The sequence below is a fragment of the Lontra canadensis genome, unplaced genomic scaffold, assembly GCF_010015895.1.
Source record: "Lontra canadensis isolate GAN:19392208 unplaced genomic scaffold, GSC_riverotter_1.0 scaffold53, whole genome shotgun sequence".
Taxonomy (NCBI): Eukaryota; Metazoa; Chordata; class Mammalia; order Carnivora; family Mustelidae; genus Lontra; species Lontra canadensis.
Window position 1 is genome coordinate 10,507,948 of NW_022631047.1, and position 26,099 is coordinate 10,534,046.

The window sequence follows — 26,099 nt, forward strand, 5'->3', positions numbered from 1 at the left end:
CCCGATGCTGGGATTGATCCTCGGACCCTGGGATCATGACCTGAGCCAAAGGCAGATGCTCAACGACTGAGCCACCCAGGTACCCCAAAGTTTATGGAGTTTTAATAGCCTGGCCCAGAAAATACACCTGGTGAGCTGTGAAAGTGGGTCTTAAGTAATTATTTTCTGCCATCAAAGATCAGACTTTCCCCCACTACACTACACCACTATACCCCATTTTCTTGATAGCAAATGGTATTATTACACTGGACACTGATCAAAACATTATTTAGATTTCCACTAACTGTCAGGAGCATATTATAACAATGGAAGCCATACGTAAATGATATTGCGAATGCTTTTCTGGAAATAGCTGCATAGAGGTTAGATGATCCCATGTGGGCAATGTGGGGGGAATTCCTGCATTGGATGGAGCATGGACTTCAAAATCCCTTTAACTCTTCAAGTCTGTGATTCTGACTGTTCTGCTATTAATTCTCCTCCCAACTATTTCCTAGAAACTTTCTTCTAGATTGATCAGAAGAACTGGTACTTTGTTCCTTTACCTAATTTCATTCTCTGTGATGGTGTATCATATACCATGAGGACTATATCCTCAGGCATATTTTAGCATTTAATTTTTTAAGATTTTATTTATTTTTTTGAGAGAGAGAGAGAGAGAGAGAGAGAGAGAATGAGCTGAAGGAAGGTCAGAGGGAGAAACAGGCTCTCACTGAGCAGAGAGTCCGATATGGGGCTTGATCCTGGGACTCCAGAATCATGACCTGAGCCAAAGGCAGATGCTTAATCAACTGAGCCACCCAGGTGCCCCATATTTTAGCATTTAGTATTAAAAGTTATTATCTATTGAATGCTTACTGTGTCCAGATATTATGCTAAGGATCGTATTATAAACATCATTTCACTTGTTGACTAGTCTACTTGAGCTGCCATCACAAAATATCATAGACTGTGTGGCATAAGCAACAGACTTTTGTTTGCCTCCAGAGCTGTGAGTAAACTCATTCCTGTTGTTTAAACAACAAACAAACAAAAAACCCTGACAGGTAGTGATTCTCACAGTTTGAGAGGCTGGAAAGTCCAAGACCAAGGACTGGCAGAGTTTGGTTTCTAATGAGGGTCGCCTTCCTGGATTGCAGATAACCATCTTCTTACTGTGTCCCCCCTGATAGTGGAGAGAGGAAGATCACTGTCTCTTCCTTTTCTTATAAGGCTGCCAATCCTATTGGATTAGGACCCCAGTTTTATGACCTCACTTAATCACCTCCTAAAAGTCCTGTTGTCCCCAAATGCAGTCACATCTGGGATTAGCCCTTCAACATATGAAACTTGGAGGGATTCATTTCAACCCATAAGAGTGGTAGACAACATTTAGGTTGGCTTTGATGGAAATATGTTGCTGTTTATGTTATTAAGACCCGAAAACGTTTGAGCTGGGAGGAGAGCATCTTTCTAGTGCTCTCTAGACATCCTCTCTTCCTCACGAAGAGGGTAGATAGATCACCTATTGGACAATAGTGTGGTCTCAGCATTTGGCAAGAAGGGCCAACTGTCTTGTTGCTTCTTAAACAGTAGGAAGAGTTCAGTTTCTTTGGGTTTAAAGAAAGTGGACCCATTGTGGGGGGAACTTTTCATCATCCTGTTAAAAAACCTCATGTTGTCTTAGAGAGAAAAATAGTCTCTTTAGTGTCCCTCCCTCTCTGTCCTTGGAGCAGAGATGACTTTAGTGTCAAAAAGCCTTATTTTGTTGTTGTTGTTGTTTTCTCCTTCAGTCTCTAGAACTAACTTTGTCTGCCAGAGGCTTTTGATGACTGGTCCATTTCTTTCCCAGGAAACTAAAGAAATTATTTCGGAAGCTGAAAGATGAGACGGAACCGGGAGAAACTGACTCTGCCCACTCAAAGCATCCAGAGCAGTGGGACCTAGACTACAGCTTGGAGCCGTACACTGGACTGACTCCAGAGTACATGGAGATGAGTAAGATCCTATAATTTTTCCTCCCACTTAGGGGAGGTTGACATGGGGGTTCTGCATGGAGGTCTGCAGGGAAAGGGGTTAGGGAAATGATGGGGGCAGTCTCTGCATCTTCTTGGGCTTCATGGCTACACAGTGTCACTTTCAGTGCCACATGGGAGTGATGAGGGTAGGTCAGAAGGAACCCTGGAATGAGAACCAGGAACAACTCTATTACTACCTTGACACTAGGGTGATACACTCTTCTCCTTGGCCTTCTTCTCATCTATGAAGTAAGAAGTTTGGTCTCAGGTCCCTTCTCATGGTTTCTGTCATTGATAAATGTGAAATAGTGAAAGGGAAAGAATGAAACTTGAAATTTAAAAATGGACATTCCATTAAGGAAGAGTAAAGTAATCCTAAGACACTCAGGCCAAGGATACAGACATCTTTGACATGGAAAATACAGGAGAGCCCCCCATTCTACTCAGGTGGGGCTGGGTAAAGTGTCAGGTTTTTTCTTCAGAAGTTGGGATGTTTTGTGTAGGGGATGAGAGGTAGATTTCTAGTTATAGAGACTCTTGCTGTTCTTGGCAAAGGCTGGAAAGCAGGAGCACATGTAGTACAGGCTCGTGGAACACAGTCATTTCACATGTAGGTTAAAAGCTGTGAGTTCTCCTTCATAAGTGTACTAACTTAGATTAGCAGCCTTCAAGCTCTTGGTTGCTTGGGGCTAGTCCTGACCTTTTACTGGGGTGGATATCTGAGAATCGTCTTCACAAAATTTGGAACTAATGAATTAAAAACATAGGGCCAAGAGGTCAGCCACATCGTCTCAACATTTACTCAATCTAGAATGTGTGAAGAAACATCAGTCAGATCCATCAGAAGAATTACTCCGTATTCTATCTTTGGGCATATCATTGTGTTCTCGTAATGGCTCCTGCCTCCTCTGGTTTGTCACTTGTATAGGGGCCCCCGATGCCTCTCTGTGCACCAGGTCCCCTGCTTGTTACTTCTCATGGACATTTCCCCCTCTTCTTTTCATAAGATTGTGTGAATATGAAGGGTAGAGGAATGGACAGAGTCTAGAGTAGATGGCTATAAAAGGTCTGTTCTAGTCCTGGGGTTCTAGAATTCTGGGCAAAATCAGTACTTTGTAATCTTAAATAAACTCACCCGAGTAGGAACAATCATTATATCTGCTTCAGGAACAACAGGCTAGGACCCAGTTCAGGTAAATGTGTAGTACCTTTGTCTGAGTGCTACTGACCGCGGACCCTTGTCTGGCCCTGAACCAGGTGTTTACACAGAGGTGATCGCTCATACTCCAGTTGCCACTCCTCTGTGTCTCCATCCTGTCAGGCAGAAGTTGCTGCCAGCGGTTGAGGCTTCCACTGGGGAAGGGGCTTACCTTAAAAATCCCTGGGCTCTGTCTCCCAATGCCTACTCTCTAACCCCAGTCCCCCACTCCCACCCCCTATCCCCCCAGTGGTCCATGCAGGTTTTTCTGGCCTGTCTGCCTGTCTGTCCAGATAGCTGGCTATTTCCACGCTTCCTCTTTTTTGGGTCCTTAAGAGCAGAGACACTTGAGCCCTGGGTTCAAATCCTGACTCTGACCAGCTATTTGGACAGCTTTGGGTAAGTGGCTAACTTTTATGTGTCTCAATTTGCTTTAGCTATAAATAAATAAATAAAATAATTAATAATAATAATATCTACCTCATGGGATTGTTGTATTTAATGAATTAGTATCTGCAAAGTGCAAGAAGAGTGTCTAGCACATTTAAAAGCTGTGTCGAGTACTGCTGTTTCTCTCAGTGGTCTTGAGGTGCCAGGAAAGCAGAGCGTAGGGATATATGGTCAGTCTGCCAGCCACTGTAGCACTGAACGGACACCCACTATGAGTTCAGACCTGGGCACTCTACAAAGTAATGAGAAGAGGAAAAAACCCCGAGAACTAGACTTAGTGGCTTCAGGAAGAAGTTCATACCCCGATTTTGTAGAGAAATTCGTTCTGTAGATTAAACGAAACATACACGCCTACACACACACAGACACACACACGCAACTCTTCACAGGCTATCAGGGAACAAATAAACCATGTAATAGAAAGTTTGAAAACAGAGAAAAGAAGGGAGCATGTCTCCCAAACTTACTTCATTTCAGCCCAATTTTTATTAGCATTTTGGTGCTGTCTCTTCTTAGACCCTTTTTGTTATGTATATGATTTTAATACAAAGTTGTAAACATATGCACACATTTCTTGCTCCTTTTCCAGTTAGTATTAGATGAGTATTTCCAAGTTGTCGTATAATATTCAAAATTAAGAGCTGCATGATAAATGATCCTTCTAATAAACGTACCATAGTTGATTTGCTGATTCTCCAGTGAAGCCCATTGGAGGCTCGTTTTCCGATTCTTCCCATATTTTAATGATCTAATATATACTGTCTTAATGCATATAATCTTTCCCATATTTACTAATGATTCCCCAAGATAGATTTTTACAGATATGATTGCTAGATCGAAGGTATGACCGTTGGATAGTTCTTGTTTTATTTTACTAAAATGCTTTCTAAAAGGATTTGACCAATTCACCCAGCCACAGGCAATGTACTAAATACTCTTCCAGTGAATACAGATTATTTAGTATCCTGACGTAATGTGATGTGAAGGGATTAACAGTGTACAGTAGGCTTGGGATTCTTAGCCTGTGGTCACCTCATTCCACCTTGTTGATTTGAATACTCCAGACTCCTCCTTTAAGACTTGGCCTTTTACCGTGCTTCCTCTGTGAAGTCCTCCTAGACCAGGCCCCATTCCTCCTAAGAGGATCATTAATTATTTGCTTTTTTGTCCCAGCATTATGTATGATACACACACACTGATGGTGTATCCTTCTGAATTATGGTAATATTGCTCACATATCTGTTTTTCTGCAGACCCAGTCTCTAGATTATAAAGAGCAGTGTGTAGCAATCATGGCTTATTCATTTCCATGTCCTCCATGACCCAGTACATTTACTGGCACATGATAAATACTCACTGTGTCCAGTAAACAAAGATGAGTAAATGAATGCTTTATTAGTTAATGAAGGAAGGTTTCTTAACAGAAGTAAGCATTTACCAACTTTAAGTGGCAAATGAAGGATCATCTTCAAAGTGGGGCTTGGTTGATGGTGGGTCAAGGATGTTTTAAAGAGATTTCTAGTGTAGATAGAAGGTTAGACTTGATCCCCAAGGTCCCTTTAGATTCTTTTGTCTACATATTAGTGATGAGAGTAAGGGAGGGCATTCCAAGGAAAAGGACTCACAAGGTCGTTCAGTTTGCTGGCCATGAGTAAGTGTTGCTGAAGCAAATGGTGGATTTTTGGGTAGGAAGGGTTTAGTTGAAGGTCTGGTAGGTTAATGGTGAACCCTGATGATCTGACAAATTTATGTTTCATATCAGGCCATAGGGAGCAGTTGTAAAATCTTGGCCAGTGTTATAACTGTGTTTCCCTATAGGAAACAGACAGCAAGTACAGAGAGGGGGTAGTAAGACAAAGGAAGGAAAAAGAAACAGAGGAGCTTTCATTGACTCATTATTTCATTCATCAAACACTTACTAAGCACATAAGGGGAGGAACAAGTTTGGAGACCAGGACAGAGTCAACCATTCAGAATGATATTGATTCAGTCCACAATTCAACTGATACTCATTCAGTCTTCTGTGGAAGAGGAAGCCAAATCACACATGGCTTTTCCCAGCTGAGTTCCACAGACACTCACTCCCAAAATTCTTTAGGTCATTAATTTTTTTAAAGATTTTATTTATGTATTTATTTATTTCAGAGAGAGAGAGAGAGAGTGAGCGAGCACAAGTAGGCAGAGCGGCAGGCAGAGGGAGAGGGAGAAATAGGCTCCCCGCTGAGCAGAGAGCCCGACCTGGGGCTGGATCCCAGGACCCTGAAATCACGACCTGAGCCGAAGGCAGAGTCTTAACCAACTGAGCCACCCAGGTGCCCCTCTTTAGGCCAGTTTGCTAAGCTATCAGTCATTTTAGAGACATGACTATTTTATTTCATATTTTATATAAGTGCATGGACTATGTTTCTAAGTTAGGTTCCTTTCATTCCTTTTGCCTCTGGAATATCCTCTTCACCCTGGGAGGGAGTATTTGCTCCCATGTACAATCAAAGTCTGGGCTGCACACTAAACTCTACCAAATATTACTCGGCCTAGTAGTGTAGATTAAGTGAGTGTAGGGGTAGGCTCTGGAGTCAAACTACCCGGCTTCTAGTCCCAAGCCTGCACTGGCTAGTTACATGACTCTGGGCTTGATGCATAAAGTCAGCCAGGCTTGGTTTCCTCATCTAGAAAGCAGATTGGACGATAATAGCACCTACCTTACAAAATGGTTCTGAGAAGTAGGTCATGGATATAGAGTAGTTAAAAACCAGTGCTTGGTACACGTAGGCTATCCATGAATATGACATGCCCCTCTTCTCGTCAAAAGTCCAATCTCTTTCCTTTTAATCTAGGAATTGGCTGAAAACAGTCTGAAGCCCAGGTCACCTAGGCGGCTTAGTCGTTTAAGTGTCCGACTCTCGGCTTCCTCTCAGGTTGTGACGTCAGAGTCGTGAGATCGAGCCCTCAGACTCACAGAGAGTCTGCTTGAGATTCCCTCCCTCTCCCCTTGCCCCTTCAGCCAACCCCCACCCAACTCACTCATGCTCCTTCATTCTCTGTCTCTCTCAAAGAAAGAAAGAGAAAGTAAGGAATAAATAAATAAAATCTTAAAAAACAAAAAACAAAAACAGACCCACACAACAGTATGATGCACTCAGTGTGGCAAGCCCTGGATGTTCTTCCCAACCCTCGAGTGTGTTGATCGTCTGAGGGTACCAGACTCCAAAGCAAATCTAAGAATCCCACTCAGACTCCTGAGATGTAAACACTCCAAGATGTTTGTCTTTTCAGAGAATTCTAACCCCTTAGGGCTCTATTTGTCAAGTCTGGCATCTCAGATGGGCTCTTTTGTCATCTGTTTATCTAAAACCCACAAGCTTTTGTTCCTCCAGTCATCTAAAAAATAATCACTGTTGTCTTCCTGATTCAGAAATTCAGTTATCCTCCTTCAAGCCTTCCTCCAGCTTCTTGAATACAGCCCAAGTTTTGAGGCCCTTAATGTGGGCAACAAGACACATTTCTTATGTAATTCACAGTCATTAGAGGAAGTCTCATTTTTCTTGGTCATGAGTTTACATCCTGTCAAACTTTAATAGCAGGGGGAATGCACTGTGCTTGCAAATGTACATATTCATTCACTTGGAGTGAAGGCCAGATCACGACCTTGGAGGGCCAAGGGCTATCCATCCCCCACTGTTGTCTAGATGCATCGACCGAGACCTATGAGTGTCAACCAATGGGTCGAAATGTGTGGGACAGGTCTGCTCAGAGACCAGGGTTGCAACACCCTCTTGAAATTGCAAATTTGAACTTCTGGGTTCAGGAGTTGCATCCCAGAAATGGCATCCAGCCTGTCTGCTCCCAAGACTCCTCTCTGACTTTGCATCAACTCCAGCTGGGGAGACGCCAGCTCAGTATGATCCAGAATCCTTTTTATTCAGGGCTCCTTACATCACTGGTTTTACAATTTTGCATTCCCACTCAAGCCCTCACTGTTCCTCCTTTTTCTTCTTCTTCCTCCTCTTTTTAATTTTTTAAATTAATGTTTAAAAGATTTTGCTTATTAATTTGAGAGAGAGAGAGCATGAACAAGGGGAAGGGCAGAGGCGGAGGGAGCAGCATACTCCCTGCTGACCAGGGAGCCTGACCTAGGGCTCGATCCCAGGACCCCAGGATCATGACCTGAGTAAGAAGTCAGACGCTTAACTGACCGAGCCACCCAGGCATGCTTCTTCTTTTTTATTATTGTCTGTGTTCCCCAGGCTGTCCTTTTCATCTCCATGGCTTATTTATTTTATAACCAGAAGTGCTTACCTCCTTTGCATGACTGCAGACATCCTAACTTGCCCTCTGCTTCCTTTTCCCCTCTCTTTCCCCATTTCCTTCTCACTTTTTAAAAACGGCTTTTCTAAAATGCAGTCCAGAGTACGTTTTCTTTTCTACAGAAAATCCTTCAATGTGACTGACTTCCCTTAAGTTTAAGTTCAAATATCCTGCAGGGCGTAGCTTCCAGGGTCACCCAGGAGCAGGCTGTTTGTCTCCCTCTTCCGGGGCTGGATTTGCCGGTGCTGGTCTGTCTGCCTGCAGCAAGTTCTTGCTGAGTCGCTCAAGCTCAGACATGTCTCTGGGAAGCAGTTTTGGGTTCTTCCACTGACAGTTCTTCTCAGCCCCCCCACCTGCTTTGGTAGAGGAAAAAATGTGAGTGTTTGAGGGCAGAAGACCCCCTTATTCCTACCTATTCTCAACTGGCACAATTTCTGGAATGTAGTAAGACCCCAATAAAATGTTTCTTTTTTTTTTTCTTAAGATTTATTTATGTTTGAGAGGGAGAGAGCACGGGCAGGTGGGGGGCAGAGGGAGAGAGAGAGAGAATCTCAAGCAGACTCCCCACTGAACATGGAGCTGTATGCGGGGCTCGATCTCATGACCCTGAGATCAGGACCTGAGCTGAAACCAAGAGTTGGAAGCTTAATCGACTGCACCACCCGGGCACCCCCAGTAAAATGTTTCTTGAATGAATGGCACTTTAGCTCCCTTCCTTCAGTGGCAGAGAAAGAGAAGCCTCACTTCTTTCTGTCCCATGATAGTTGGGATGGCCTCGCTTTTCACTCTGGACATATTTAGATATATTTTTAATAGGCAGCAGTTTTCATCTCCCAAGACCGAAGTAAACCATGTTTATGATCAGGGCTTGCCTCAAAGAACAGTCCCTGCTGGCTTCGATTTGCTCCTTTGCCTTCGGGGATCAGGTCATCAGCGGAAGTGGACAGAGTGGAATGCTGTCCCTCAGACTCAGATTTAAGCTCAACTCCGATTTCACGTCTCCCTCCGCAGTGGCCCCATCCTGGCCCTCCCCGAGGGTACTGCTAGGTCAGGACCTGCGCCAGGCACCAGGCCCACAGAGGCAACGAGTGGGACCCAGGCCTTCAGGACCTCAGGGGCTAGCGGCAGAGAGAGGGGGCAGTTACAAGCAAGGGCCTCGTGGTCATAAAACAAAAACAAAACAAAACAAAATGCAGCTAACAGTGCTTTCTTCGGAGAGGCTGGGCCCTGAAAGCTTCTGTTTGACTGAGTAGAGGTGTGTACAGAGGATTGTCCATTCTCTTCCACCCTGGCTGTGATTGCCCCCTCACCAAACTGCCTTCTGTTTTGGAACCCGTGTACTGAGACAGAGCAAACTCTGGCCTGGAAACAAGAGCCTCCTCACCCAGCCTCCCCTCAGGCTTGTTTTGAGGCATTAGACAAGGCCAGGAGGAGACTCCGTCCCTGGGGAGACATTTCTCAGTCCTCTGCCTGGAGACTCTGCTCCTGGGACCCTCCTGCGTTCCTGACCATAGGGATGCTTCACGGCCCACCAGGCCCCAAGAACATTGCTGTTCCTTCACATTTCTGTCTCCACACACCTCCAGGGGGTTTGATCTTGCCTTGGGAATATCTCTGGAAGCTGCTGCTTCTGCTCAGTCTCTGAACCTCTTGAACCTGGTGCTTTGCCTAGCACACCCTCAGCGCAGCCCCTTGCAGCCACCACCATCTTGCTACTGCCCTGTTTATGATTTCCAGCGTTAGCCTTGGTCTTACCATCCATTGTTCAAAGACTTCCAGGGTTCCCCTATCTTTACCAAGGCCCTGTGGGACATTCTTTCAAGGTATGGAACCCTAGGCCTCTTTACACAACCTTGGTCCAGCCAAAATGGACCCCAGTGATTTCTCACCCGCAGCCTCCCTTTCACTTCTTTCCTGTCTGACACTCCCTAGCCACCTTGCCCTGGAACTCCCTGGACCTTCTCATTCTGGTGTCACCTCCTCCCCAAAGCCTCTCCCTTCCCATGCTCTCTCCTCCTTTCCCCTCCCACCTCCCCCATTCGTTAGGATTTTAGCTGCCCCCACCCCCACCCCAGGATTTCAGACAAGCTGCCTCCTAAGACAGGGACGTTTCTGATAGCTCTTGGTAGCTAACATCCTGGGGGTGGGTTCCTGGAACCACAGGGCCTAGGCAGGCCCACCACCACCCTAGCACTGAACACACACCAAGGAGCCCCATGAAGGAATGACTGAAGACAGGAGGGTATCCCTTCTCTGGCTCTCCTTTCTCTTATCAGCCCATATCCTACCTAGGCTGAAACATCTCCCTTCCAGCAGGGCTGCAGTCAGTTCTCCAAAGGAATTGACTGATAATCCAGTGGGTAGATTACCAAGAAGGAGGTTAGCCCTGTTTCTCTTTCACTGCCCTCCTCCTCCTTTCCTGTCCTCCCCTCGCCCCTCTTTCCCTTTGCTTGTGCCTTCTGCCCTCCCCCAACTCAGCCTGTCATGTACTCTGTTCCTGTGAGTAAGCCAGGGAAGTAAGAGAAAGTGTGTAACATGAACCCTTCCATGCTGCTCTCAGGTAGCAGCCCTGGGAAATAGCTTGCCGGGGGGAGGAGAAGACTGAAGTCCACAACTGTCAGAACCTTGCTGGGGGGCAACAGTTTCTGCCATCTCTGGGGATGACTGAGGTTTGGTGGTAGTAATCCTATCACTGCTTCTGATTCCTCCGCACCTCTGTCTTCACAGCAAGCCCTTTTGTCTTCAGATGATCCCTGCAGGGCAGAGCAAGGAATCTGTCCCCTTCCAGTCTTCACTGGGTGTCTGTCAGGTGGGAAGCGGATATGAATCCAGCTCTGCCTTTATCCAGAAGTGTGGCCCTGAGCACATCAAAGCATCTCTCTGGGCCTCACTCTCCTCCTTGACGTGGTAGGGCCGTAGACCAGAGGGGGATCTTTCCTTGCGGAGGTGTGACCCACGGGTCTGTGGTCAAAACCAGCTGCGGAATAGGTCACAGGTCAGGTGCCGCTACTAACAGTCACGTAGTTTAAAAATATAAGGTAAAGCAGAGTCCACGCCACCCTCACTCTCTCACATTTCTAGATTATTTTCGAGTGGGAGAGCAGGAGAGGTTTTAGCACGCACAGAACCTGGCCGCCGCAGGGGGACTGAATGGTGCACATAACCGTTTGTCACTGATGTCTTAACAAGAATTAAGACTTGCAAACCACTGGACCAGGCAACCTCCAGGGGGGTCTTCCAGTACTGCACCCCAGTTCACACATCCGGCTAGACATGCACCCTGAGGCCAAGAGGCGCAGGGAGTTATACAAGGCGCCTAACATTTCCCTAAAGGCCCATTAGTGAAACTGAGGCTAGAGTCCCTTTCCAGATCTCCAGATCGTTGCACAAGAGACTTTCATCGGGACCCATAGGAACTTGGGCTTTAGTGGAGGGATAGGGGTAGAGGGAGCTTCCCTCTTTCCTTCCCAACAGTCTAGACCTCCCGATTCCAGAAAGACCCTTGTCTTGGGCTTTGAACAAAAAGGAGAGCAGTGAAACCAAAGCTGCCCACTCCCTCTGGTGTGCCTGACATGGTGATCCGCTCCGCGCTCAGCTGTCAGCTTCCTTCCCCGTGATCCCCAGGACCACCCATGCAGACAGGAAGTGCACTGAGCCCACTCTGAGCCTGTCACTTGTAATGGTGAGGCAGGTCATCAGTTGAGGGAGGCAGCAGGGAGAGATGTATTATATTTACATTTTTCTAAATTGAGCTGGAACCAGGGCCCAGGGCCCAGCAGGCATGGGGGAGGGGTCCTGAGGTGAAGGGGAAGCTGGACGTTGGGGGTGGGGCTGGGAGTCAGCCCGTGGAGGGGGCGCTGGCTGGCGGTAGGGAGCTACCTCTGGGCAGCACTGCAGCACCAGGTGGTGGGGATGGGCTGGCCCCAGACAAAGAGAAACCTGAGAGTGAGGGATTAAGCTGGAGAAACCTGTGAGGGGGAGCAGCAAGCTTTCGAAGGAATCTCCAATATCAAACCCTTTTCCTGAAGAGCTTACTAAGGGGGACTTCAAGGGTAGTCCCCCACCCTCACCGCTGAGGGGAGGAAAGAATGCTCGCCCAAGAGCAGGCCATGACATTAATCATCACTGTCCCCAACCCCAAAATGAGGCTTCAGAGCTTTTTGGCCACAGGCCCCTCACAGCCCCATCGTGGAGTTTTCCCCAGGGCCTGATGGGAGGAAATTCTTCAGTTGCTTTAAGGGTTGCAAGTGTAGTTGTCTGACACTGATGGTGGTTTGGTTGTTACAGAGAGGAATTTGGCATAAGAAGGTAGGCCTGAATTTAATTCTGTAAGTTCCAAAGGAATCTCTTAATCAAGTTTTGTTACCATTTTAGCAGGTAAATAAGTGATACAATGAAACACCAGTAGCCTGTGTTCATGTTCATGAAATTGGGAAGGGAGCTTCTCAAGGGCAGGATCTGTGTCTTATTCATTCATAGTACCTAACCACAGGGCCTGGCATACAGTAAGTGCTTAATAAATGTTTCAAGAAGAAAAAGGAAGAATAAAGAATGAAAGAGGTGATCCTATAGCGAGGACCTTGAAGACAAAGTGACAGTTGGTCTCTACAGCCATCTCTGTTCACCACAGCCAGAGAGCTGGGAAAGTCTACTGCTTGACTTCCCCCTAGCCGGGGGCCAAGATGCCTTATTTTCAAGTGCTTGTAATGAAGAAATGCTATCCTTTCAAAGGCAGGTCTCCTACAGCAATACAAATTGGTAGGTTTGTCCCGTCATCTGGGTGGTTTAGGCAAAGTATCCCATGTAATAGTCAGCTGCTGCTATGGTAAAGCTTCATAACAAATAGCCCAAAGTCTCAGTGGCTTGCCACTGAGACAGAGAATAGAAAGCAATGGAAAGAGCTGGCTGCAGACATCACTGAGTGTCTTCCCTGGGTAACAATCAGGCAAAGGTAGCCACTTATTAAAGAAAGAGTAGAAAGGTTTGGATAGAGCAGTGACTCACATGACACTCAAGATCCCTTTCCTATTCTGATATGCTTTCTCTGGTCATGGGTGGTGGGGACCACACTGGGTAATTTCCAAGTTCCCAACAGACCAGACATACAAATCTAGTCCCAAGGGTGCCTTAGATGTAAATGATGAAATATTCCAGAGTATCTGTACAGTCATCAGCACTGAAGCCCAAATATTCTTTCATAGAACTCCAAGATTGTATGCTACAAGGCAATGGCTCAAAGAGCCAGGAAATTCCTTTCCCTGAGCCATCCTGTTTATACAAACTGAGTCATCTCACTGGATAATCAGGCACCTGCCATCTTCTCCAAATGGCATTTAAACACAGTTCAGGCAGTATCCAGAGTCTCATTCCAGTATTTCTGGGAAGTAGGGTGAGTCACAGGTCATCTCTCTCTCTCTCTCTCTCCCTCTCTCTCTCTCTCTCTATCATTCTCTCCCTGCCACCCCCTCCCTTTTTTTTGCTTTTGGAGCATACATTGCTTGTCATGTAACATGCTAGGAGTCCCTCTCCCCATACCTACTTAAGAGAAAAGGCCACAGTATGTCTGGATACCATACCCCTCGAGGTTCTACGGAAAGCTCCTGACATGCAGGAGATGCCCAGGAGTGCTTGTGAAATGAGTGGATGAGTAAGTGGAAGGCAGTCTTTAAGATTAAAACTTACTGAGACCTTCATTGCTTTCCCATTTCTCTTCTAGCTGTAATAGCCCGGAAGCTCAGAGTGCGCTCTCTTGCTCAGCCACAGCCCCGGAATGGGTCCTTGGAATTTGCACATTTGTTTCTTCCTCCTTTCCCTGTCGTTTCCTTTTTGTCTAAAATTCTGTAAACCTAATTATATGCTCTTTTTATGGATTTTTCTACAGCCCGATGAAAGGGCAAAGGAATAAAGGAAACAAAGTTCTCAGTCATGATTTGTTGCTTGGGAACTTCTTTCTGGTCATGCTTACTTTCATTGTCCTTCCACCTCACTGGCTGTGTTTCCACAGCCCAAATAGGTAGATGAGAGGACGGACAGACGGATGGATGGATGGGTGGATGGATGGGAGGAAGGAATGGATAACTGGTCTTCGCATTCCCATTTTGCAGGTGGATAAAGTAAACAAGAGTGAGTAAGCCAGGTCATTCATCTGTTCACAATAAACATTTACTGGGAAGTCACTAAGCTGTTCTCTGAAAATCAGAAGTAAATCAGTAGATCTCATCCCTCAATTCTCTCTAGTTTTAACAAGCTGAATTAGGGGGCACCTGGGTGGCTCAGATTGTTAAGCATCTGCCTTCGGCTCAGGTCATGATCTCAGGGTCCTGGGATCGAGCCCCACATCAGGCTCCCTACTCAGTGGGGAGCCTGCTTCTCCCTCTGCCTCTGCATCTCCCCCTGCTTGTACTCTCTCTGTCTCTCTCTCTCTCAAATAAATAAACAAATCTTTTTAAAAAAGAAGAAGCTGAACTGGGTCCACTGATACAAGGTTTTTGAGGTGGCACAAATGCAGCCAGATAGGAGCAGTGACACAGAAAACAGCAGGGACTGTCCAACGCACCAGCCGCAGAAGACGTGTGAGCGAAGATGCTTTGGAGAGTGAAAATATCGGTACAGATTGCTGGTTAATTATCCGACAGGAAGATTAGAAATTAGATTGGAGAAGATCCAATAAAGGAAGCCCAAGAGATATGAAAGCAGCTAGGGAGGGGGATGGACACTGTCACATCAGGGCTGAGTATTTTCCTTTTTGTGTGGTGAAAGGACATGGAATTTGGGTGACATCAGAAGCTGTCTTTGTTTCCCAGCTTCATCAGTTGTTAGGTCCGTGGCCCTGGGAAAATTATTTTACCTCTCTGAGACTCAGCTTTCTTACTTGAAAATGGAAATAATAATACTTGACACTGAAGATTGTTTTTATGACCAGAGAGCATGCGTCCTACGCTGGTAGATGTGTAGGAAATGCCAGCTGAGATTCCGTGAAGACTGAGCATTGGAGTTTTGCTTAGAGACTATGGAAGGGGAGCGATGGGCAGATTTTTCCAGAAGACCATAGTGTCCAAGCCTTTAAGCTCCCCATGTCTGAGAGCCACATTCTCCTGCCCTTTGTTGTGGTCATCAGCAGGGTTCATCCCAGAAGGCTCCCATGGCCCCAGCCTCTATTCCCAAGGTAGAGAAGAGGGATGCATATGGACTGGTTGGCATTGTACTGTCAACCTGCATTCTGCCGTCCAAACTAGACTCTGAATTATTGAGTAGCAGGACTCTCAGAAATCACTGGACCTTCTTCCTCCATCTGGAGAAACTAGTGTTTCACTGTTCATCTGGTGAAAAAGTGGGGACTGGCTCTCCCTTAATCACAAAGAAATGAAGAGAGTATGCCTTGCCTATCTGTCCCAAAGTTGCATTTGTATGCAGTGAACTCTTAATATTTATGCTGTTCATTCCAGCCTTTTTCTTCTTGTTGTGACTTCCAGAATTTCTGAATTGAGCCCGATCCACTGTATAAACCCCAAGTGACTCCATACAGAAGGAGAGGAATTCCACCTGCTATCTTTATGTCCTAAGTAGTTTGGAAATTTGGATCCATGGTTTTCATGACAGATCTTAACTACCAGCCATACAGCCAACCTTCAAATGCTTTCTTTTCTTTATTTTCTTTTTTTTTTTTTCCAAATCCAGATTACTTTATTTTTGTTTTGTTTTTTAAAAAATTTTCTTGTGTTATGTTAATCACCATGAAAGACATCATTAGCTTTTGATGCAGTGTTCCAAGATTCACTGTCGTGCCCTCCTTTTGCTTTGCTCTTCAAGTCAAGCGCAATGGTTGTGAAGCTTTATCGATCTGCTGGTGAATGTGAATTATTCCTGCCCCAGTGCTCCGGGAGTGCTGCCGTTAGAGGTCTAACTCTCTGACACCAGCAGGGTCTGTCCACATGTCCCCTTCTCCACTGTGCACTGTGAGCTCTTGGGAGGATGGCACAGTAATTTGTTCATCTTCATTTCCTAGCAACAGACATGGTGTCCAGCATATAGAATGTGCTCAATAAATGATTGTTGGATGGATGAACGAATGGTGACTGATGGACACTGAGAACCTTCTTAAATTCTTTCAGCACTTTTAATTGTTTTCCTAAGCAGTAGAGGCCCATGCTCACGCCCTCACTATCTCTTCCTGTTTAACGATCAACCGACACTTGGCAATTCCTTTTTACACCGGATACCCTCTGTGCTGAGCCCAGTTGGCTTCCCTTGCCCTCAGGGGACGGACATCACTGGGTACAGCCTTGAAATATGGGCTGACAAAATAAACAGTGATGACCTTCCCTTGCTCTATTTTCACATAAGTGTTTATATTAAGGGACTGTTTCTAGCTGAATCTTTGAGAAGACCAACTCACATCACCAAGTCCCTTACTTATCTCCTTGCATTGCTTGTTAGTGGTTCAAGAAAAGGAGGATTCTTGAGCCCACAGTTTGTCATCCCCTTAAGAAGACTGTGTTGCTGGGGTTCCTGGGTGGCTCAGTGAGTTAGGCCTCTGCCTTCAGCTCAGGTCATGATCTCAGGGTCCTGTGATCGAGCCCTGCATTGGGCTCTCTGCTCGGCGGGGAGCCTGCTTCACCCTCTCTCTCTGCCTGCCTCTCTGCCTACTTATGATCTCTCTCTGTGTGTCAAATAAATGGGTGGAATCTTTAAAAAAAGAAGAAGAAGAAGAAGACTTGTGTTGCTTTTACTAAGCTATAGAAAGTTAAGGGAAAAAAACACTATGATGATTTTCATTAGATTTAGACTCTCCTAACTGACTGCTTTTATGCTCACTTTCTTCCAAGTCTTCCATGCAAGTTATAGCACTGAGAACTGCCGTGTCAAGGTGTCAGCATTTCATGTCCCATCTCTCCTCACCATCACTGAGTCCCATGATTTCCCTTCACACAGTTGAGTTGACCTCTTTTTGTATCTGTTTTGTGATTACAGCTGGTGAAAATAATAACCTTATATTTATGAACCAACTAACCTCTGAACACCTGCTGTGGAATAGGCACCACACAAAATTGTGAGGACTCAGAAAAGAATTTGATATGTCCATGGTCCCCTGGGGCTCCCCATCTAGGGACTGAGTCGAGTAGACCAGTAGAGCTATGTATGCAAGGCATGATGGGAGTGAGTAGGGGAGGTGACTGTAGCACTTACTTCTGCCTGGGCAAGGTGGTGGGACTAGGGTGGAAAACGTTCTTTATTGAGAAGCTTAGGTTTGAGTCAGACCTGAAGTGCAGATTATAATTCATTCAGCACATGAGAAGAGGATGAAAATTAGAGCAGCACAGATAGTAGAAGTATGTATGAAGGCTCAGAAATATAGAAAACATGATGAGTTTGAAATGGTTTTTTGAAATGGTTGGAAAGCAGGCAGAGTTGGTCTCCAAGCATACCAGCTAAATATTAGCCCTGAGCTCAGAGCATGGGTGGGAAGGAGATGTGTTTGGAAAAATAAATTTGGGTTAGATCACAAAGTCTTGAATGTCACAACCTGGATCTGGGCTTGTGTGTGTGAGTGTGCATGCATATGGGCATATGTGTGATGGGAAGGTGGATATTTTCACTGAAGAATTTTAAATTAATGAGTAAAAACTGTGCTCTTCCATAGATCCTGGAAGATCAAGAGCTCTTCCATAAATCCTGGCTAATCTCTTCTACCTGATGCACTGTTTTTCTTCCTAAAGTAGATTATCTTGGAATGTCCTTGCTGGAAGCCATCTTGTTCAATTTAACCCACTCCTCCTTGTTATTTTAACCCAAGCCCAGGTAACGAAGGCCAAGATTTTAATTGTCTCCAGCGTCAGGCAGTATAGGGCTGGTGTTGATTTGAGAAGGTGCTGGACAGGGAGAGGAGAAAAGCAATGGACTTTGTGCCTTGGAGTGTTTCCAGTCTTTGTGCTTCCCTCCCAGCATTGCTGGAGCTCCTTACAGCAGGCTTTGTAAGGTTTAGCTGAAAATCAACTTACGGATTCCTGCCTAATTGGCTTGGCCAGGTTTAATCTGTTACTGGTCAAGCCAAGCTGGCTTCTATTACGCAGTGCACGGAGGGTTCCCGGCGACGTTCTTATCCTAATGCAGCTTGGCTGTTTGTAGAAGTCAATCTTGGTGTTGGTGAAGGCCAGTATCGTTGTGTCCTCTGAAGTGAATCCAGAAGGATGCCCATCTGATACAGCCTTTAGGCCTTTGACTTAAAAAGTCTTGGATTTGGCATGTGTATGTTAGAGGGTTAGAGTTTTATATTTTTCTCCTCCCCCAGATAAAACAAAGCTTCCTATTTGATTCTGCCTCTTTGGGCTGATTCCTGGAAATGTGCAGTGTGCCCTGTCCAAGCAGGCAGCCCCTCCTGCTTAGGACATCTGCAGAGAGGGGTCCTCATGGCCTAGGGTACCCTGCGGAACATCAGAGTGGGAACAGGGGTGTCCTGTCACTGCAGGCCCAGCACCACGGGCCTTTCCTGAGCCCAACCCCTTGAGGTCATACAGGGCTGGACATAGGCTTCCATGGCAAGGAGAAAATAAGAAGCGTGTCATGGCTTTGGGGTAATTCAGGCGCACTGTGAGCATCGAGCCACCACTGAAAGTCATTTATGTTGACCCAGGAGAGACCAAAGGGAGCCTGTAGGTCTGGATAGTTTATGAAGGTAAAAAAACAAATCACCAGGGCAACCCCAGGGAGAGGGCTCATCTCTCCCCTGGAGATCACATGAAGAAAAGGAGAGTGAGGGCACAGTCCTATTTTCTTATTTCCTGGAAAACCCTGGGTGTCTGCATGCCATTTGCGCAAGTGTGGTGATGGCGTACTGTGTACATTGACAGCCGCTCAGAAGTAACCTCTCCCTTCCTCCCCCTGCCAGTCTCCCTGCCAGGCCCTTGTGGGGGCTTTGGAAGGTTTGCACGGTTTTGCTCGAGGAAGTCACTACCAAAAAGAAGAACACTTGCCCTGTAGAACTGAACTCATTAGAATCAAGAAGACCAACTTAGAAGTCCACAAATAAAGACACATTCATACATATACTTAAATACAGACATGTATTTTAAAGGTTGTAGAAAACTAGTCTAACATCTGTTTTGCTTTCCTTGTTAATTCCGTCCCCTCCACCCCCCTGCCCCCACCCCTACCCCTGACTCTAAAGTGAATTCCTCAGCAAAGCCTGATTTAAAAGATGCTGGAGACCCTGCATTTTGAACTGGCTCCCAGAGCTTGTTTTTGAAGATTTCTCCTCCCGTTCCCCACCGCCCCAACCCCTTCAGCCAGCCAGCTTGGCAGGCATCCTTCCAAGGTCCCAACCTTGACAAATCTGCGCCTTCTGGTGATCTTGCCACCAACTGACACCTGCCAGTCCCCTGGGGCTGGCTGAGAACCTGCTGGGCATCAAGGACCACACGGAGACGGACAAGAGCAAAAACCCACAACTGTGGGCCCAAGCAAACTGCCAGATCAAAAGCAGTTCCACGCAGGTTCTCTTTCTCGAAACTTCTACTGCCGCGGGGCATATCCCTCTGTGAACGTTTTCTGTTTTATTATTTTTTTTTTAGTTTAGATCCTGGGTTTTCATTCTTTATTTGAATATTGTAGAATCTTGAAGCTTTTCCAAGAGAATGAGAATCACAGCATCATGACAAAGCAGACCTGGAGAGGAATTTAAACCAGTCTCTTCAGGCCTTCTCAGTGAGGATACTGAAGCCCATTGGGACAGAGAGAATTACGCAAAGACATATGGCTAGTGAGAAACACCTCCAACGCTGGAGGTCAGGCCTCCCGACTCTCATTCAGGGCTTACAGCCTAAATTTGTGTCTGTGTAACATATCCCTGTGCAGAGTCTATGTCACAGCCACTCATAAGGGTTGATATTTATCCCAATAAGGGATAATGTTATTGAGCAATTATTAGGTGGCAGACACTGTTCTAAGCACCTGATTGGTGCAATATCACTCACCCTTGTGACAACCTAGATGGGCATCGTCATTCTCCATTTGCAGTCGAAGTAACCGAGACCCGGAGAAGTTAAATAACTTGCCCATGGCATGTAGGGGCTTCCTATTAGACTGTGGCTTTCCCAGGACTCAGGACTATGGTTGCTGAGCCCCTATGGATGGATGGAGCCCTCGCCTGTCTAGTGAAAAAGAAGTGAGAGTAGATGAGTCACAACAGCACACGATGAGAGCGGTAACAGAGGCAGGAGCCAGGGCAGGGCGAGGGTAGAGAAGGAGGAAGGGACTTCTCTGAGAAGATGACATTTGAATGGTCTTTGGGCTGCAGAGATGTTGTTAGCTGGAGAGCTTTTGCACAGGCGAGGGGGGCACCTGCTGCCTTCCAGGAAGATCCCAAAGGGGAGAAGCCCAGTGCCTAAAGCCAGAAGCATGCTGGCTGTGGGGGAGATGTGGAGAGATAGGGCTAGAGAGGTACGTGGGGAGCAGACCATGAAGTACCTGCCTCCCGAGATAAGGAATTTGGCTGATAGTCAGGAAACAGAGGGGAGCCCAGAGCCATTTTTATGATAGGTAAGTGCCAGGATCAGGGGAAGAGGCAATAGAAGCCTGGACAAACTGGACAAGGGAAGCAGTTAGGGGGTTGGGCTGTGACCCAGGCAGATGCAGTGAAGGGCTGGGCACCACGCTGATTGGCACAGGCCTCCTCTCTCCTTTGTTCACGCTGCTTCCACGGCTTGGAATGCTCTCTTCAGCCCAGGCCCATCTTTGAAGACCAACCTTAGGTGTTTGACCTGGAGGCTCTCTTAAGCCCCCACCATGAATGGGCTTGCGCTCCCCCTCTCCTGGGTCCCGCTATCTCTGACACATTCCTCATTCTCTCTTGGCATGCAATCTTGGCGCTCATCTTTGTGTATGTTTCTCTCTTCTGCTTGACACTCAGCTCACCAAAAGCAGGACCAGACCTTTGCCTCCTGAAATACTTGGCAAGGTGCCTGACACTCAGTGAGCTCTCAATAAATGTGTGATGAATGAATAAACTTTCTAAAAACAGTGACTATTTATATGGAAAGATGAGGCCCAATTTGAGAGGTGATTTTTTTTTTTAAGTGACCTTACGGGTTGGCAAACTATGGCCCATGGGCCAATTCCAGCCCACTTTATGTAATGCTTTTGTGAATAAAGTTTTATTGGAACACAGCCAAGCTCATCTGTCCATGTGCTGTCCCTAGCAGCTTTCACCCTACAATGTCAGGGTTAAGTCCTTGTGACAAGATGGTGTGGCCTGCAAATGGAAAAATACTTACCATCTGGACGCTTACTGAGAAAGATTGTCAACCTGTGAGTTAGAGGACCAGGATTAGTGACTGGAGATAAAGAGTGATGGAAAGGAGAGAGTAAAGACTTTTCTTTTTCTCGAATCTCCTCACCATACCTCACGCAGAGTCTGCTCCACGGCAATGGCCTTGGCCCGTGGGCCTGCAGGCACTGGGAGAGAAAGACAATAGCTATGGGGCAAGAAGAAGCGGGAGCTGGGAGACCAAGGCGGGAAAGAGACCCCGTAAGAAAAAACAAGGGGCCGTGGCTGCAAGGCCAGGTTGACCTAGATCCTGCTTCTTCCTGGGGAAGCTCCTCACGCTCTTCTCTCCCTTAGTCATCCAGTTTGGCTTTGTCACCCTCTTCGTGGCCTCCTTTCCTCTGGCACCTGTGTTCGCCCTCCTCAACAATGTCATCGAAGTGCGGCTTGATGCAAAGAAGTTTGTGACAGAGCTGAGACGGCCAGATGCCGTGAGAACCAAAGATATCGGTATGTCCCCTGCATAGAGATCATGGCAGGCCCTCGCCTCCATCCATCCCCTTGGGCTCCCTGCCGCATCCTGCCATCACTGTCTCACTCTGGATTCAAGAGGGCTGGAGGAAGCCCTTGCCTCACCGTCCCTTGGAGCTCCTCGTCCTCATATCTTCGGGCTCTGGGAGGCCTTTATCCACACCCACTTGTCCCCCTGATTTCCAGGCGGGCGCACCTAAGCCTTTCTAGGCAAGCCCATTCCTGGGGGCCTCACAGACCTCCATGGTACCTTGTCTGTGGATCCTCACCCTGAGCTGCGGCCTTGTTGTCACCAGACCAAGGGTAGCAGCGAGCCCGACGCGCTGCTCTCTGTGTTATAGGGATTTGGTTTGACATTCTCTCCGGGATCGGCAAGTTCTCCGTTATCAGCAACGTAAGTGTTCCCTCCGTGACACCCTAGCTCTGTGGGAAGGGAGCTGCCGAGGGGTCCTCTAGGGGAGCTGCGGCTTTCAAAGCAGGGTCCCAGCCCTCGTTACCTCCCAGCCTTTTATTCTGGAGCTTTGTTCAAGGCCGCCTTGAACAAAGGTTAATAGGTTAACCTTATTAAGGTTAATGGTGCCTCCATGCCTTCTGACTCCTGCAGCGGCCAGGGCTGTGCGACGCTCTTGTTCATTTCACCGTGCAAAAGGTAACTATCCACCAGAATGCATACCTTGGCCTTAAGAGTCAAAAATCTGATCTTTCTTCGGAGCCAAGAATAATGAGGAAAGAATTCCCCATATCTATCCATCTCTTTCCTTTCTTTTTCTACTCCCAAGCTAAACAGTACCTGGACCGGTGCCCAGGTCCGTGGTTCCTCATTACGGTTACTCCAAGCTGTCAATGCAGAGTCGTAATTATCCCCACGGACTCTGGCATGCGTAGGTTAGGACAGACAAGAAGACGGGTCCTACCTGTTGTGACCTCCTTAACTGCCTTGCCAGACATGTCAGCATTTCAGGGGAAATCCTGCTGGGCCCAAGCCAATGGCAGTTTTGCTCCTGCCTTTTGTATGGATGGTGGCCCGGCAGGGCCTTTTGTTCCATCTCCCAAGAAACTCCCGCCGGCCTGGTGCATACCAAGAAAGCCACGGCCCCTTTTCCTCCGGGAAAGAAACCTTGGTTCTGGCTGGGACTGGGTTGCCTGTTAAGAACACATAAAATGACTAGAGAGGCAGAGAGAATCAGCCCCCTGCATTTTGAATGCTCAAAGTAGGAAGTGCACATCTTAAGGCTGGCAGATGAGGTGGAATTCGGAGACTAGATCAGTAGCTACTTTGGAGTTGTGTTTACTAGGACAGGGGCCTTGCATACTAGGCACTTTCCACCATAGCACAGAATGACAAGAAGTCTTGCCTCCCTGGCCTTTCTAAGACTTCTTTACTTATCTGTAAGAATGGGAGAGCATAAGATTACCTGCCAAAAAGGATCATTCTGGAGATTAAATGGGAAGATGAAAGGACGTAGAGCAAGAGCTCAGTAAGTACTTACTCATTTTCAAATATGGTTATGGCCATCCACGCTCATATATACATGTAGAAAACAATACCTAAACTACATTTTAAAAAAAATAGCTTTAATTATTGGTGCGGAATACAGTATAAACACCTGCCAGAAAGATTTAAGATTCTTTGCAGAAAGTACCTCCACATTCAAACATGCCGTCATTCACTCGCTGTTTGCTTTGCTCCGTAGACAGTTATAGGACACTTAAATATGCCAGACAGTACATTGGGCACGTGTGGTTGGATCTAGCAAGACCCACTCCTACCCCCGCGGGGTCTCAGTGTTCCTAAGTCCAATGGATGAAAACACAACTTCCTTCACTTGCTGTGCTAAAAAGTGCCAAGAGACGATGGTCAAACAGAGGGAACTGTGGTACCATGTCCCTGGTACTCCTGATTCTCTGGTGTCCCGCAGAGGCAAAGGTTCATCGTCAGCCAGTGTCCTTACACGTTGCCTCTAAGTGGCACTTTTGTCACTCTGAGTAATTTTCTCAAAAATTCTTCCACTCTGCCTTGGCTTGGCCGACATCATTGTCAACTTGGATATTTCAGAGGGGCTCACTCCCGCCAGAACCCAATAGTCCGCACTGGCTTAGTACTCTCAGTGGCCAGCCACTGTCCAGTGGGTTCACTTACACATAACGAAGGTGGGAAACTGCATGAGCTCCAAGTAAGGACTTCTCTATCAGAGTGGTGCCTCTGGATGGGGAGCCCAAGAGGGGGTCCCAGAGGGACCCTGTGCCACTTGGACAGCATCCGCCCTGAACACCCCTCAAGCCCCTGTGCTTCTGTCCTTCAGGCCTTTGTCATCGCTGTCACCTCCGACTTTATCCCCCGCCTCGTGTACCAGTACGCCTATAGTCACAACGGGACCCTGCATGGCTTTGTCAACCACACCCTCTCCTTTTTCAACGTCAGCCAGCTGAAGGAAGGAACGCAGCCGGAAAACTCACAGTTTGACCAAGAGGTTCAGTTCTGCAGGTAAAGTAATTGGGTGGAGGAGGGCGGCAGCAGGTGACCAGAAGTCACCAAGGAATTATCTGGAAGATCTAGATTTATATCACTCTCCTCTCCCTCTTTCTCCTACCCTCAGCCCCCTGCATCACTATAAATCGATTTCAGTGAATCAGTAAGTATTTATTGAGTGTCTTTTGCCAGACAGTACAGAGCAAAGTATATAGCCTTGTCTTTACCATCAAGGCCTTTGTGGTCTGGTTGGAAAAATCAAGCAGAGCAGATGGGACAGAGCGTGCTATTCAGGGACTCTATCTAGTGTGGACCGTGAGCACTGGGGGTGTTCAGAGGAGAGGAAGATCCGCGGGGGCTAGAAAGGAAAGGTAGGCTTCCTGGAAGGCCCGGGAGGAGATGTAAGATGGAAAGAGAGTATGCTACTTGGGGAGTCAGCATGGGCTAAGTCATAGGATGAGGATGAATTTGGAGTGTTAGATGAACACTTAGGGGCTAGGTATTGTAGTTAGCAAGAAGAGCACTTAGAAGATAACAAAAAGGAATAGTTTTGGAAATACAGTATACCAGAACTCCTAGGATAATATAAGCCAAAACATTGTTGAATTTGAATAGGTAGGATGAAGTTGATGATAGGAAATCTTGATATATTGCAGGAATTGTAATATGATGAGAGAATGATAGGTAAAGTGTAGGCTTAGGAAAATTAGTCAGAAAGAAGTATGGACTAGAATTGGGGGAACTCAGGGAGGGCAGCTAGGCTGCTGTCATCATTCAGGCGTGAACCACGGCAGACATGGTCCAGGGTGATGGAAGGAATTAGGAGGAAGTGAGGAGCTATTTACTGTAATACATGGTAGCATTGGTGGCAAGAGAGTAAGAGGGAGCCGGAGCCAGGGATATCTCTCAAGGTTGGGCTGAGGTCAGAGGTGGGTCCATTGACAGTGATGGGGAAAATGCTAAGAGAATCCAATTTTATGGCACATAGGATGAATTTGATTTCAATCACATTGATTAAAAAAGAATGGTGGGAAAGTTTTCACCTAACTCCGAGGCACAACTAAGCTGGAATTCCTAAGGGGTCTAGGTCAGAGTTGTGGTAGAAAACCACCAGCACAAGAAACATGGAAGCCAAGAAACAGAAAAATCCACTATTAATTCAAGAAGGGCAAATAAAGAGAGGAACAGATATGAACCAATTTGAACCCTCATGAGATGATAGTAAAGGACTTTGGCAAAGATCACAGATCATACACCAAAAAGCATAGAGCAATAAATACAATAAAATCCAAAACCTAAGAAAGGTATTGAGGGATAAATGGAGGGCTTTTCTGGGCCATCCCTGAGCGTGTCTGACATAAGTGCTGGTGACCCTCTGTCAGAGAAGCAAGGCTTCAGTGGTTCTTGCCACCGGGGTGACCATGGGTACAGCTGTCGTGTGTTCCCGCTTGGTACCCAAGGCCTGCCATCCGAGAGATGGCCGCTCAGGTTCAGACTCACAGTCTGACGCCACACAGGAGAGGAGACGATTGGTCCTCCCCACCCAGATGATCAAGTGTCAACCGTACCCCTGTGTGATTGCAATGGAAGGGTATCTGGTCCTCACTGGGAGAGCTGTAGGGCTGCGCTCTAGCTGACCAGGAGAAGACTCAAAACCAACGACCAGATCCAAGAACAGGTAAGTAAATTTAGTCACAGATAACGATTTCTGTCAGCCTGGATGTTTCCAGTAACTGCACAGCTGGCGCCACAGGGAGTCTCACTCTGGGACTGAGGGCCTGTGCAGGCAGATTTGCAGCTATGCAGTGCACAGCGGCCACTGTGCACCCGCCACGCCGGACTGCCTGTCCTTGCTGCTAGATTTTGGCCCACAGATGCGACAGACATAGT

General features: G+C 46.8%; 1 protein-coding gene across 1 annotated transcript in view; it reads left to right on the forward strand.

Annotated features, from left to right (window-relative positions):
- The window catches only part of ANO2 (anoctamin 2), a 357,148-nt gene that overhangs the window by 319,697 nt on the left and 11,352 nt on the right, over window positions 1-26,099 (forward strand). The window contains exons 20-23 of the mRNA XM_032874339.1: window positions 1,832-1,977; window positions 21,566-21,718; window positions 22,081-22,133; window positions 24,043-24,224. Of these exons, the coding sequence (XP_032730230.1) occupies window positions 1,832-1,977; window positions 21,566-21,718; window positions 22,081-22,133; window positions 24,043-24,224 (534 nt within the window). The remainder of the gene's footprint in view (window positions 1-1,831; window positions 1,978-21,565; window positions 21,719-22,080; window positions 22,134-24,042; window positions 24,225-26,099) is intronic.